The following is a 15714-nucleotide window of genomic DNA, read 5'->3' as shown; positions in this document are numbered from 1 at the left end:
GGTTATCAAACATCTGAAATTTGGGCTGCAAGACTGAGACTGGCCAGAAAGAGAAGAGAAATGCTGCTGAACTCTGAGGAATATGGGAAGAAATGGGACGGGATTAATAAAGGAGGCAGCACATGGTGAGGAATCAGTAATTGCAAAGGGATCATCATGTTTGAAGGAGAAACTCCCCCAGCTGCCACTGTCCAGATACAGCTCTCCACCCCCTGCCACGATGGGAAAAGATGCATGGATTACAGGAGAGGATGTGATAAGTGGTAAGGGCAGAGAGAGAAGGAGTTAATTTCATTGTGAATCAGGGTAATTTTCAAGGTCTGTGCTTGAGAGTGTGAGGACTGAGAAAACCATTTCCTTTGGTCTGTGAATAAGAGGAGCTGGACGGTGTTGTTGCTGTGGTATGAATGTGTTATTCTTCTGGGCTGGTTTTGTGGGACCCGGATGTCTCCAATTGTGGTGAAAATTTTGACTGTAAAGGCAGAGGCTGATGAAGATTTTAATTTAAGAGTTCTAAGTATGGGGAAGGTAACTGACATTAAGCAAACACAACGTTTGCAGAGGTCATTTAAGACTGAGCGGGGTGTAAGAAGAGCTGATGTGATTTCTGAGAAGCCAGGGAGTGACTGGCCATGAAGCAATCGTGGGGCTTTCCCTGAGGGCTCCATCGCAGATGCAGGAACCATTTGTAATTGGAAATGTGACCACAGCTGAGGAGCTGGGCTGGGGCGGCAGGAAAGCGGCGCTGCCGGGTGGGAAAGGTGCACAGTCCATCCTGCAGCGGCGAACAACAACACTGCAGCAAAAGTAACAACAGCTGCGACTGTGAGCCGGGCATCTCCAGATGAACCATCCAGTGCCTACAAACCTACATGCCTTGTTTTAACCTGGAATGAGAACAAACCAAGCAAACGATTTCTACGTCCCTTCAAAGCTGATGGACGAAGCTGAATAACTCACGCGAATGTAGGAGATTTAAAAAAAATTGTAAAACTATATAAAAAATGCAGTTAATATAGCTGAGAATAATTCCAGCACTTCGAAGAAAATAAGGAGATTGGTATGCTCTATCAAATAACAAATAAGTTAACATCACAATGAATTTTACCTGTATTCCCCCCCTAGTAATAAAGTATGGTTCATTCTGAACAAAACAGTAAGCCAGTCACCTACAAGAAGTGCTATTGTTGCTAATTTAAAAAGTTACAGGTATTTTGACAACAGACACAATAAACATAGATACTATGTGAAAGAATATTAGGATGGAAGCCAAAATACTAATGTTATTCATGCGGGTCAATAATTATTGCTCCGTTCAAATGAAAACTAGTGCCCTAGCAAAACAAATTCACCCCTCCATTAACTATGTCTGTAGATAGACTTCATTTACTTCTCTGTCTAGAAGAGCAGCTGACATGATTATTTCTGGAATGGTGTCTGGAAAATTTCAGTGGATTATATCTGTTACTTCCAAAATATTAAAAAAACTCCCAGAAGAGTTCATTGAATAAACTGATTTTTTCTATCACACAAAGCCCACATACGAAGGAATATATTAATGAATTCAGCACTAATGCATCAGAAACTTGGAAAAAGGCTGTTTTTTCTAGAACTGTAGCTTCTAAGCCATTTCTTATGAAGCTTTATTAAGTTCTATTAGGACATGTAGGAACGCTCCTTGGTTTGGAAATATGAGTCTTCCCAGACAGATGCGGTCTTAGTTACACCACCAAAAGAGTCATTTTAGACTCCTCAATGTTCAAAACTTACAGTACCAGATGATAAATTATGAGAGACTTCTGACTTGATCAACTATTCCAGCTGGATTTAGTTCCCTTTCTAACCCGAACACAGGATATTCTTTAATGGAAGGAAAGCCACTTAGTATGTAATTATTATTTGCCACTCCTGCACATATTTACATGCCAAATCACCTGATTTACAGATAAAATTATGTTTCTAGGGAACTTTAAAAGATCTGTTTATTATAGGAGACTTGTATCTACGATATTGGCCAACGTGGTAAGAAGCAAAGCTCCCTCCCGTCTTTCTTTCAGGAAGGGCCTGGGCAGCCCTCCCTGGGTGCCCCCAGTCTCAGTGTGGCTCTGACCTGTGATAAACCACTGGCCAGGGACATTACCAAATAATTCTAACAGCACATATTTTTATGTCTTTGTCCAGCCTTTGGTGCTGAATTTTGGAAATGTATATGATGAAGACAGAAGAGTGCATCCCACACCGTACAGACAGGCTGCAGTTGGAGGTGTATCTCCTGGGGTTTGATGGGACAGAATCTCTTGGACAAAGACTTAAAAAATGAATCAAATTCTGTTTCTTAATTTCTTATATTGGCTTACAGCGGCTGAAAATATTCTTTATGGAATCCAAATGGTTTGTATCTTTCTACACTATAAACCACTTGGAAGCTGATTTTCATATAGCTTAGGGTAAAAATAAGCAAGCAGAAATAAGACACCTGCAGCAGCCACTTTAAAGGATTCCATTACAGTTGTTCTCTTTTACTGCATTCATCACCATGATAGGAGTTTTTGTTTAGCTTCCCAGAAGTTTCGTTTTCCAAGAAGGAATCACAAAAGATACTATTCAGTGGAGTCAGAAACATGAACAGTGCTCAAGTATCTGTTCCTTCTAGTATTAAAATTACAGAAATATTAATTTTAAAAGGGAAAGATCAAAAGTCCTCCTTCTATTTAAGAAGTGAAAATTTAACGGACCTTAATTTGATGTCTTATTAGCAAGAATCGGTGAGGCAGTCAAAAAGTCGTATGTTACAATGGTGTGTTAATAAAACTCTTGTTTCTGGCGTGACGATGCTCGGCAGCCAAAGATTCCAAGGGAGGTGAAAAGAATGGACACTAAGTGAAGAGCTGGGACGGTTACACACAACAGTGACTTCCACCTGGTCAACCAGACAACCCCTCCCTTTAGCTAAGAGACTCCTCATTTACTTCATCGCTCCCTATTAGGAGTTTGGAGATAGGTCTTTGGAGAATAGAAGTAAAAGACAAGAAAAGCCAGAAGGATCTTCTAGAGAAGGTAATTTTCTTTTTTAGAAAACCACGTTCTTCTAAAAGTCAAAGTTACCCCTTACAGCCCCCACATCAGACAACTGTAGGGAGCCCGGAGCTTCGCAGTGAACAGAGGGTGTATTGTGTCTGCATGAGATCATGACTGATATTTTGTCCTTCCTGTCTTCAGACAAATTGGTCTGGATTGTTTTCTTGGGGATGCATAAGGTATCCCTCGACTGCAAGGGGGCGCAGCCAGCCAGCCTTGGAAATTCCCCTGGGAGGAGAATTTGCAGCAGTGTGGAAAGATGAGTGCTACGCTAAAAATGTGTCCTTTTTACAAAGTTTGGGAAATAACAGCAATATCGCCTTCGGCTTGTTCAGATGGCTAGAAATCTCTTAGAGGGGCTACCGAAATATGGAGATACTGATGGACAAACCAGCCCCGGGGAACCGACCCCAATCTATGCAATGGACTCCAATCCAGCACCAAAGCCATAAAATGTGAGAAGTTGTACTTACAGTGCAATTTCTTGGGTTTTTATGACCTGATTGGTCAAAGGAAGATAACAGTAATGAACATTTGTGTATTTATTTCATATCAAGGTTTACACATGCAGAAATGAAGTGTCTAGAACTATACTTCAGTGTCACTAAATATCCTTCATTTTTTTTCTTTCATTTTAAATCTGTAAACCTTCCATACTATTCCTGACCAGTCATTACTCTACTTACACAGCAAGCGCATTTCGCAGGTCTCGAATGGCCACGCGGCTTTAAAATAAAAATACTTTTAAAAATCTCATCCTTTTAATCAAACAGATATAGAAGAAAAACTAGTAGAGAAACTAACCCAGAAAAAGATGTGTTTACCCTTCGTGAAGAAGCTGGGTAGGCTGACCGGGTCTCACACTGAGAACCAATGCACTCTTACCTGCAATGTAAGCGTACTGGGCTAGACCACAGATAAAGAGTCACTTTACAGATAAAGAATCACTTTACAGTTAGAACATTAGATTCACAAGACACAATGTTGTACTGATTCTCTAATATCAGCCACTGGTATAATTTGTTGCTCTGTGGCTTTGGGGAATAAAAGCAAGCAGAATGTGACAAAATGACCATCACAAAGCAGTTGAATGGCTATAGCAGTAAAATAAGAAAATCATCGTTATAGGATAAAAAGGGAAAGGGCAATATGAAATTAGCTAATTACCTTCCAGAAATAGTAATATAAAAAGTAATTTATGTGTTATACTTCCTAACATTAGTTTAGAATGGATTTCTGTAAGCAGACGAGTTGTTATATGTAACCCTTAGACACTGTGGGTATTTTAAAGCTATTGTCCTGGGTCCTGCACGTCCTGGAGCCCTTGTCCTAGCGCTCTCCTCTGTCCAAACCCTTCTGTGCACTGAGCTGGCTCCTGTGAGGCGCTGCTCTCCCAGCGTAGCACAGCAATCCCTGGGCAGCCAACGGCGTCTGGAGTGCTCAGGCCCCGACTGCAGCGTGTGCGTGCCAGCTTTCATAGCACAGTTGTGCTCCCATCTTGAAAGTACACAAAAGGCAACGATTTTCCCTATACTGGAGTGGACGGTCTTCTGGTCTTCATTATACCATAGAATTATAGCGCAAAGTAACTGTTAAAATTATAGTGTAATAACTGTTGATGTAAGCTGGATTTTTAGTAGCAAATGATCATAAGTTTTACAGATGTTCTGCTGGATGTGAACTTTGCAGACTTTTCTACATTTCAATGTCTCGCACGGCCTGTGAATACTCTTGCTGATGAGCGCTACCATCTTCCAAATAATTCAGCTGACTCTGTAGAACAGCAAGAATTATCGTGCTTCTCTCCACTCTTAATTGCAACATCTATTATGTGCTCTACTTACAACGCTCTATACACCCAGTGCATGATGTATCCTGCAGTTGTTCGAATTCTGCTGGATTAGAAGTATGACCGTGTCTGGCGTGGAAAAAGAGGCAGGATGGGGGTCACTCTGTTGATCCACGGCATCATTTGCACTGGCTGTTTCATTTCTGACAAGCCGCTCCCCCTTCTCCTGCCCTCCCCGGCCTGATGCCGCAATTCCCCTGTGTACCTGACAGCGGTGGGAGCTCGAAAATCTGATAAACTGCGCAATATCAGAAATGTGGAAACAGTCGAGTTCAGTGAATAAAAGCCAAGGGTATTTAGTGTGACGGGTTGGAACCAGAAAAGGTCCAACTATATTTGTACAGAAGCAGCAGGATGAAAAGCAAGCAGGGAATAAAAAAGGTCAGTAGGTGGGACTAAGTAGTGTTGGCCGCTGCCAATCATTTCTGAGCCAAGCTTTAGCCACGGTGTGTAAGAAACAACATTGCTTTATGTCTGAAACCTCTAGTTCTTACAAGAATATACTTCTCAAATGCCATCCTACTCTAGTTTTGTAGCTTTCTGCATGCAATCTTTCCGTTTTTAACTATTATCTTATGAGGTAAGATAACTAAGATCCTATGTCTTAATTGATTTTATAGTTTAAATTTTGGGGTCAGAATTTATTGGATTAAAGCCATCATGAACTATCTCAAAGGTAATGACGGTAGATAAGCGGGTGTGCATGGAAAAGCTGAGACGCATCCTCTGAGACACACGGGGGCCCTGGGAGCTGCAGAGGCTCCTGCAGCGCGTTAAGCGGCGCGTGGGGCGCCCAGCACTGCCCTGCGAGCAGCCCAGCAGGGTTACCGCGGGATCCTACATCTTCAGATACAGTGAGGTTTTGCTGCAGTAAAACACAAGCAGCTCTGATTTGGCCAGGCAGCCCGAGGAAAACAGGACTCCTTGACGTCTTCCTCAGCATCTCGGGAGGTGCTGATTAATTCTCTCTGTTTTGCTGAATGTTGCAAGCTGCTCAGGCCTTTAAAATGCTATTTATTGATTTAGGAATTGTTAGCAGTTGCAATAATTAATAAATACATTTGTGAAACCAGAAGAGAAGAAAATACAGAGTTGTTAAACACTGTGAGAAAACAAAGATTTTTACTTCTACATAGCTTTTCTGTTATAAATGGATATAAATAACTAGAAAGGGTCAATCCATAATCTCCAGATCACTCTCAGGATACAGAAAAATACTCTTTATTTTGCTTTAGCAAATATCAATCTCTTTTTGAGTGGGGAGATTCTGAAGACCCTTACCTATCTCCTTAATAAAATTCTAAGAACGTGGAAGATGCTGAAGAAATCCTGAATTATGTGACAGGCAAGTGCCAATAGCTTGTCAAGTTATATTTATCCATAGTAAGATAAATGAGAAACACAAACTTCTCAAAAATATCTACAGCAGAAACTTGTGATTCATGAAGAATCCGATCTTGAAGGTAACATTTAGGCTAGAAAAAACGTAGTTGCTTTCCCTTCATTCTTAATTTCCCTTTCCATGTAAAGGTATAATTTGGTTGGGGTTCCCTTGGGATAGCGCTATCTATAAACCTTCCAGGAAAAACTGGTAAGCCTGCTCAGGAAAGCAATCACACGGGCTGGGAAAATGTGCCGTCCACCTTCGGGTTGGTTTTGTAGTTTGTGGACATTTCCTCTAACACTAAAAGACATTACCATATATATGGTTACACTTTCCAGCAAGTGCTGCCACTAAGTGCGATGTGTGGCTTTGTATGATGATGTGAACGTTGCTCAAAAATGCACAGTCTTGCCTGAAACACAAATAAACCAGTGCCTATCACAAATGTGCTTTCCTCGGGTGTTTGTAAGATATAAAACATATATTGAAAGGAGTGGGATTGCTTACCTCAAAAATATAATCTTTTCCGTCTTTTCCGTGCACGGCTTTAACAGCACAGATGTCCAAACCACCAAATATTTCCGAACAGGTGTCAACCCAAAGCTTGTACCTGTTTCATAGAAATAATTTATTTCCGTGAGCATCTTACAGGCTCTTGTTTTTCTATAGGCTTAAGCTAATAAAGTATTTTATAATGTTTGCCCCAAGTTCAGAGTTTTCACCATATTGTCAGTTTTACGAATTCACATTTCCCACTAGTAGCTTAGAGATCCTGGCCCGATTACTTTCCCCAGCAGAATGCAGAAGAGCCAGGGCTCTGTATCGTCACCCAGAGCTATGCTGGAGCCTGTCCCAGTTTATACTGGTCCAGATGTGTCTGCTCTAAGCTGTGAGTGACCCAAGGATGAGCTGCGCTGGAACACAAGCAGCATTTTTCTGTGTCCCATCCTGCATCCCCAGCGCCATTGGGCTGTACACAGAATCCCAGAGTGTCAGGGGTTGAAGGGCCCTGGGAAGCTCATCCAGGTCAATCCCCCCATGGAGCAGGAACACCCAGATGAGGTTACACAGGAAGGTGTCCAGGCGGGTTGGAATGTCTGCACAGAAGGAGACTCCACAACCCCCCTGCGCAGCCTGGGCCAGGCTCTGCCACCCTCACCGGGAACAAGTTTCTTCTCAGATTTAAGTGGAACCTCCTGTGTTCCAGCTTGTTCAGCTTTCCAGCTGGGGCTGCACGTCACAGGACAGCTGCACAGACAGGGACTGATGCTCTGAGCGGTTTCCGTGGCTCCGCTGGTGCCAGGGGGGTCAGAGAGCCGGGACAGGGCTCCTGTGTGCCGGTGACATTCAACCCTGCGCACAGCCCCAGGTGTGACAATCCTCTTGCCTATTGTGCCTATTCCGAATGACGGGTGGGTTTCATGCTTTTATCAGGAAAACTAGAATGCAAGTCCCCATCTTAAATCATGGACCCAACTGTATTCCAAGGTAGCAATGGGAGCTTTATATGTACATCACTTAACGAAGCAAAAGAGAAATCAAAACAACCCTTGAGCTGATGTGAGAGAAAAAGATGTGTGACACTACGTACAAGTTATGTAGCGTGCAGAGATAATAGTCTTCATGTGGAGTTACAGACAGCTACAATAAAATTCAATAGCAATGTAAAGAATTCAGCATCGAACATCAGAACTCCACCATGTCATTTCTAACCTCATGGTAAGAAATAGGAGCTGAGGAATGGACAGTCTGGCCATTCTACATGCGGAAATACAATTTATTTTTCTTGTGTGAAGAGCTCCATCCACTGATGGACAGAGAGAATATGTGACTAACGTGGGCACGAGGTGGGACTGACGGCAGAGCGAGGCGGCTCCGTGCTGGAGCTGTCGCAGCAGCGCCATTTGAGGACACGTCTTCCTCAAAAAAAGCCCAGTTTTAAAGCAGCCATTTATCGTTCTTTTTTTTTCTCTTTCACTGGCTAGCATTTGAGTATAAACGAGTATAAATGAGAGCTATTTCCTCTCCTGCTCTCTCCTGCTCCAGCCTTTGGGCCACATGGATAGATTTGCCCCATCGTTGTATTTTCCATTGCAAAAAACAAAGATGTAATAAACACAGCATTTGACTTCACTGTAGGATCAAAGCAAACTCATTACTGGGCTGAGAGCCTTACTCGTATATAAATATCTTCAGGACCAGCATCCCTTCCAAGAAAACTTACTAGGTCACATTCTTAATACTTTCTTCTGTCAAGCCTGTTCCAGTGGAAAAGTTTTTCTTTTAAGCAGAATACAAAGAAATTGATACAACTCTTTGAAAAGCTCCTGACGGTAACAATTTAGCAATGAAAATATTATTTTTTTCCTGTGAGAAACATGGTTTTTGTCCAAAATGAGAGGTTCTTTTGGATGCCTGACCATTTCAACATCTGTAGGTGCACTGGCTGACTGGACTGTTTGCATGCACTTGCTTATAAATAACTGTTTTTTTTCCTGTAAAATACCGACATGTATCTTAGAAAGCTGTGGGGACAGCAAAACTGGCCTTTAATGGTAAATATCTGGACTTTATATGACAAAAAAATAAAAGCCTTTTTCTTTGAAATACTGAAACATCATTCAGAAGTATGAAGGCATTTTTAATAGTCTGTCTTCTGCCAACACACCAGAGCTGGAAAAATACAGTTACATTTGGAAAGCGAAGTCTTGGACGGGCTCGCCCGCCGTGTTTTACAGCCCAGACGGTTTGACAGGAGCACACGGGGCTGCTCTTCCCAGAGCTGATCCAGAGCCCACCGCTAATCCAGCGTGTTCTCGGGATCTGATGGGCAGTGGGCACGGGGCTCTGGTTCTCGGGATCTGATGGGCAGTGGGCACGGGGCTCTGGTTCTCGGGATCTGATGGGCAGTGGGCACGGGGCTCTGGTTCCTCGGGATCTGATGGGCAGTGAGCACGGGGCTCTGGTTCCTCGGGATCTGACGGGCAGTGGGCACAGCGCTCTGGTTCTCGGGATCTGATGAGCAGTGAGCACGGGGCTCTGGTTCCTCGGGATCTGACGGGCAGTGAGCACGGGGCTCTGGTTCTCGGGATCTGATGGGCAGTGGGCACGGGGCTCTGGTTCTCGGGATCTGATGGGCAGTGGGCACGGGGCTCTGGTTCTCGGGATCTGACGGGCAGTGGGCACGGGGCTCTGGTTCCTCGGGATCTGACGGGCAGTGGGCACGGGGCTCTGGTTCTCGGGATCTGACGGGCAGTGGGCACGGGGCTCTGGTTCTCGGGATCTGATGGGCAGTGGGCACGGGGCTCTGGTTCTCGGGATCTGACGGGCAGTGAGCACGGGGCTCTGGTTCCTCGGGATCTGACGGGCAGTGGGCACAGGGCTCTGGTTCTCGGGATCTGATGGGCAGTGAGCACGGGGCTCTGGTTCCTCGGGATCTGACGGGCAGTGAGCACGGGGCTCTGGTTCCTCGGGATCTGATGGGCAGTGGGCACAGAGCTCTGGTTCCTCGGGATCTGATGGGCAGTGGGCACGGGGCTCTGGTTCCTCAGGATCTGATGGGCAGTGGGCACGGGGCTCTGGTTCCTCGGGATCTGATGGGCAGTGAGCACGGGGCTCTGGTTCCTCGGGATCTGATGCGCAGTGGGCACATCGCTCTGGTTCCTCGGGATCTGATGGGCAGTGGGCACGGGGCTCTGTTTCCTCGGGATCTGATGGGCAGTGGGCACGGGGCTCTGGTTCTCGGGATCTGATGGGCAGTGAGCACGGGGCTCTGGTTCTCGGGATCTGATGCGCAGTGGGCACAGCACTCTGGTTCCTCGGGATCTGACGGGCAGTGGGCACGGGGCTCTGGTTCCTTGGGATCTGATGGGCAGTGGGCACAGCGCTCTGGTTCCTCGGGATCTGACGGGCAGTGGGCACGGGGCTCTGGTTCTCGGGATCTGATGGGCAGTGGGCACGGGGCTCTGGTTCCTCGGGATCTGATGGGCAGTGGGCACAGCGCTCTGGTTCTCGGGATCTGATGGGCAGTGAGCACGGGGCTCTGGTTCCTCGGGATCTGACGGGCAGTGAGCACGGGGCTCTGGTTCTCGGGATCTGATGGGCAGTGAGCACGGGGCTCTGGTTCCTCGGGATCTGACGGGCAGTGAGCACGGGGCTCTGGTTCCTCGGGATCTGATGGGCAGTGGGCACAGAGCTCTGGTTCCTCGGGATCTGATGGGCAGTGGGCACGGGGCTCTGGTTCCTCAGGATCTGATGGGCAGTGGGCACGGGGCTCTGGTTCCTCGGGATCTGATGGGCAGTGAGCACGGCGCTCTGGTTCCTCGGGATCTGATGCGCAGTGGGCACATCGCTCTGGTTCCTCGGGATCTGATGGGCAGTGGGCACGGGGCTCTGTTTCCTCGGGATCTGATGGGCAGTGGGCACGGGGCTCTGGTTCTCGGGATCTGATGGGCAGTGGGCACAGCGCTCTGGTTCCTCGGGATCTGATGCGCAGTGGGCACAGCGCTCTGGTTCCTCGGGATCTGATGGGCAGTGGGCACGGGGCTCTGGTTCTCGGGATCTGATGCGCAGTGAGCACAGCACTCTGGTTCCTCGGGATCTGATGGGCAGTGGGCACAGCGCTCTCTCCTCCTGGCCCGACCCTGGTCACTGAGAACGTGTGGCACGGAGATGTGCTGGTTCTCTACCTGGTCACTGTCCCTTCCCGCACTACATTCCTCTTTCTTTCCTAAACTCTGAGACTAAGTTTAGTATTCAGTCAACAGTGTCAATTCAGGCACCGCTTTCAAAGCAGTTTTTCCTAATTCAGGAGGTGCATTATAAATGAAATGCACGTGCGTCAGACTCGATTGCTTTTGGTACGCCGTTAAACTGCTTCAGCTCTTCAGAAAACTTCCATTTTCCCTTCTCCTCCTTGCTCCGCTTCCTGCACTTGGCTGCGGAACCGGACAAAAAGCGGGCTATGTGATACGTATCCCCTTCTGTTTTGGGAAAACGTCCACCTTTTCAATGCTTTTGTCTTCATCAGCATAAAAGAACTTTTGCTGGCTAGCGTGTTTTTAATGGGAAAATACCTATTATGCTCTAATTGTCGTACATCCAGGCATGGTAGCAGAAGCAGAGCACAGAGAGCGTTTACAACGAGGTTGTGTTTCATACTTATTACCCACACTCGATATTGTTTGGTTTCCTTATGGCAAAACTGCAGTGCCTGTGTTTTCACTGTAATTACACACACTAGAGCTCCCTCTTTCTCTTTCCAGCGAAGGAATAACCTCCCTGTCAAAGAAGGTGGGAGGGGGATGAGGGAGAGAAAACAATGTGGCTCCAGCCCATCCGCAGCGGGGAGAGCAGCGAGGACACAGTCTAGACAGGGCTTGGACAGCAGGGACTCGCAGCTCCTGTCCTCCTTGTTTTCACCTTTCTCCGGGCAGGCAACGCTTCAGCTCCCGGGTCTCCCTCAGCTCATAGGCTGTAGGTTCCAGACTTAAAAAAACCCCAATGAAACAACAAAACCAAAAAAAACACCCAACCCCAAAACGACAAAACCAAACAACCAAAACACCAGGAAAAGACTACTGTTGAACTTTAAAACACCTCTTCAATTATACTTTTCTTGTACAGAGTTTTTTCAGCTTCCTCGGGTAGCAACCTTTGGAGAAGCTGAACAAAAGAAAATTCATCGCCTTCCAAAAGCCTCCCAGACTTATTCTGCAGGGAAAAGGGGTCTGCGGGCTGTGGAGGAATTGGAGCAAATGCGGGTACTGGGAGCAGAGTTCTGTCAGTAAAACCTGAGCTCCAGAGCGGTTCTGCAAGGAGAACGGGCCTGACTGCAAGAATATCCAGCACGGCCTGGGAGAGCCACGGAAAGCAGAGGAAGCCAAAGCAGAGAGCTGGCGTGACGGGAATGCGCTTCAGCACGTCCCAGCGGCTGCGGAAAACGCCTCGCAGAGCAGCTCGGTGGGGATCTCAGAAATGACGGAGGAGCAATTTAGCAGCATTGAAAGTAGAAAGGAGAAATATGATTTAAGTAGGCAAAGTTCAGACCAGAGTGTTTGGTTATAATAGGTGGGCTAGGAGGAGAAAAGTTTGAACACTGTGGCCTGGGGTCAGACTGTTACAGAGGGGAAATGAACCAGAGAAATGACTGACAGGTCGAATCTGAAAAATGCAGTTTTCTGAAGGAATTGCAGTTGTGTTCTAGGTGCAGGTAGGAACGCAGGACCCCAAGGGAGCAGGCGGGCACCTAAGGCCGGGACTTAGTTTGGTTCGTTAACTCTGAGACAAGTCACACCCAAACCCTTGGCTCCTGTTCTTCCACCTAATTCAAAGGATCTTTTACAAACCGATGGGAGACATGCATTTCCTCCAAAATGCAATCAACAATGTCATTTAAAAAAATTAACTTAAAATAAAATTCCATTGATTTTTTAAATCACCTTTTACATGAGACTTGACTTACTTATCTGACATAGCAATTTGTTCCAACATTGCGGAGCCCGTGTTTGTCTTCCAGTTTCCGGATATGGAAGTTCTCCTGAAAGGGGGAAAATATTACAAAGACAGCAAAGGGTTTTATATTTTTACTAGGTCTTCAATTACTCTGAATTTCACATGAATACTGTAGCAGTATTGACACTTTTTTAACATCTGGCAGCTTAGAACACAATATCTGAAATGTGATGAATTCTAACAGGTGTTGCAATTGTCTGTAATACTTCACTGTAGGCAGGTTATGAAGTATGACAATGCTGTGAATTTTGTGTTTCCCATATATTCACTTAAAAAACAAAACAGCCCCGCACTACTATGATTAAGGGAAAGTGTTAGCAATAAGTTGCTGTCAGTTATAAATGGACTGAATGGCCGGTAACGTACTGTTACTGCAAATAGCAAGAGACCGAAGCTTCAGCATCGTTCCAGACCCAGACCATGGCAGAGTTAGGTCCCAGTACTAGAAAATCAAGATATCTCTGTTTTTAATATCACAGAAGTGCTCTCAGATCTGGTTTAGAGCTGGACTTCGGGTCCTCCTCCAGTTTTCACTCTTTGCTGCTTTACTGATGTAATGTAAGCAGTTAATGTCAAGGCTTGAGCATACCAGCTTTTATTTCATATCTAAGAAAAAACATATAGAAATGTTTTTCCTCCTCAGACCTCAGGACTGCTACCAGGGCACAGAAGATTACTGTTCTCTGAAACCTAAATGCTGTACTGGGAACAGGCTGGGGCTACCAATTATCAAGTGTTTCCAGTTAGTAAAGTTATAGGAACATCTGTAATGTGTTACAAGTGTATTAGGCAGCAGCTACAGTTTTCTCTCCATTTCTCTATTAAGCTAATTACGGGGATCAGGAGCAGTTTTGGGGGAATGCTGGCTTTTCTATGGGAGCCTCCCAAAGGCAGCTGAACTGCAGGGTGCAGAGGAGGGCGGGGGCACCGCACAGGCACTGTCACCTCCAGCACAACGGGGGCTCCGTCACACCCGCCTGAGGCACAGACAAGTGCCCGCCCCACCACCTGGCACTTTACACCTCGGATATGGCGTCTGCAGTTCACATCTGATTGCCTCTGCTGAAATATGCAGGTTTCCCACCCTTCTTTGCTTCTGTTCTGATAATTGCTAAGGGTCTTTCACATCACTATTTCTTCCTCTTTTACGAAGTACTGAATAATATAGAAAACAACTCCTAACACTTTTGAGCGCTTTACACTTAGGCTTAACACGTTTTCACTTGATTTGGTCTTTGCAAAGAACTCTTTTAAAATTGGAGAAAAAGGAATTGTGATTAATATAAAGTACTCATAGTAACTCAAGCTTCCCCTCTTCCAACACCTTTCTGCTTTATTTAGTACCATTTAAAGTACACAATCCAAATTGTCTGGGCAGGGACCTGTCATCAGAAAGGCAGGTAGAAACGTCTCCCTACAGGCAGTGGTTTGGTTCTACAGCACTGCCTTTTTTGGTTGGTGTGCTCTGCTCTTCTTCTCTTGACCTTTTGCTCAACGTACATTAAGTTAGGATTCACAGTATTGCTTTTGGCGAGGAAATTTCAGTGCAGTGTTTTTGTATTTCTGTTTTTCTTCATTGTGTGTGACCCTTTTAACTCTATTTCCTTGAAGTCAGATGGATTCTGTAACGGCACCGAGTGCAGTTAAGTATGCGTCACAAAGCGTTTTGGGGAGCTGTGGTATTCAGCGGGATCCAATGGTGCATTTTGGCTATAATCTCCACTGACAGATGATAAGCACCAGTGTTTTGTGAGTCATGGATCCACTTATACCACAATTTCCCACAGAATTATAAAACTGAAGCTCTTAATAACTCTCTTTCAACTACAAAAACAAATGTTCAGCTGGTATTTTTTGTGGTGGCTCTCTAAGTACTCTGTTCCTGTGCCTCAGAACAAAATGAGAACCAGCTGTAAAACAATAGTCTACTGACAGAATGTATATGTATGCATATGAAGAATTCTTCAGACATTGGGTAAATCTTCTCCTTTTCACGATGCTTTGTAACAATGCATTGGTATTTCTTTTTTGGTGTGATTTAATTGTATGAAAGAATCTAGAGAAAAAACGATGGGGAGGCTTTTAGCATTTGGATGAACCCGTAGTTTCTGAGTAGAAACTTAAAAATAAGTAGAAGGCAGGAGGAACAAGCTGTCATTTTAACTTATTTTTGCTGTCCCTTAGGCCAACTGCTTCTTCTGTGAAGAAGAAACATTTACATTTGAAAATGATAAATTTACCGTGGCTGCCTCTTCCCAAATTATTGTAGACACTGAACAGCATTTAAATTTTAAGTCACAGAAAAAACGGTAGGGATCTCTCCTATGAAATATAGTGGTGCAGTTCCTGCCGCAGGGATGAACCACCAAGTCACAAATATTGCATCTGCTGGTACCGGGCGTGTGTCACAAGCACCGAGACCTGGGCCTTGTCCCAAGACTCTGCCCCTGGGAGCTGTGACACAGAGACAAACCAGCTCCACTGGTGATAAACAGCAGAGGAGGGGAGGGATGGGGGCACAGCTCAAGAGATCTGCCTGTCAAAGCACCAACAAGAGAGACAGGTGCCATCCCAGCCTTGAAGGAGTGGGATGGCGAGGTCTGGCTGACGGGGATGGGAAGTGGAGGGAGAACAAGGCTGTTGAACGGCACCGAGTAGGAAAAAAGGGGCAAGGGAGAACCTGGGGCAAAAAAAAAGCTCAGGCTTACGGGGTAAGGACTAAGACAAGTAGGGCTAGGGCTGGTGAGGCAAAGCGGTGGGACTGGCCCAAGATATGGTTTGGGCAGATAGGACAGAGGTGACTTTGGGGTGTAGGAGTATGGCGCTGTTAGGAAAAGTAGGATGGACGTCTCCAGATACGGGTCCAAAGCCAGGAAAAGCCACCCATCTG

At 45.6% G+C, this 15714-nt stretch overlaps 1 protein-coding gene across 2 annotated transcripts in view; it reads right to left on the bottom strand.

Moving 5' to 3' along the window:
• Positions 1-15714, bottom strand: part of SYN2 (synapsin II) — a 183189-nt gene that overhangs the window by 27684 nt on the left and 139791 nt on the right. For both annotated transcript variants that reach the window (XM_082060189.1, XM_082060190.1), the window contains 2 exons: positions 12775-12849; positions 6819-6921 (listed from right to left, as the gene is read on the bottom strand). In XM_082060189.1, coding sequence (XP_081916315.1) covers positions 6819-6921; positions 12775-12849 — 178 coding nt within the window. The remainder of the gene's footprint in view (positions 1-6818; positions 6922-12774; positions 12850-15714) is intronic.

This window comes from Streptopelia decaocto (genome assembly GCF_964273445.1).
Source record: "Streptopelia decaocto genome assembly, chromosome: 8".
Taxonomy (NCBI): Eukaryota; Metazoa; Chordata; class Aves; order Columbiformes; family Columbidae; genus Streptopelia; species Streptopelia decaocto.
The sequence above is the reverse complement of the archived record's forward strand: the minus strand, read 5'-3'. Positions and strand labels throughout refer to the sequence as shown.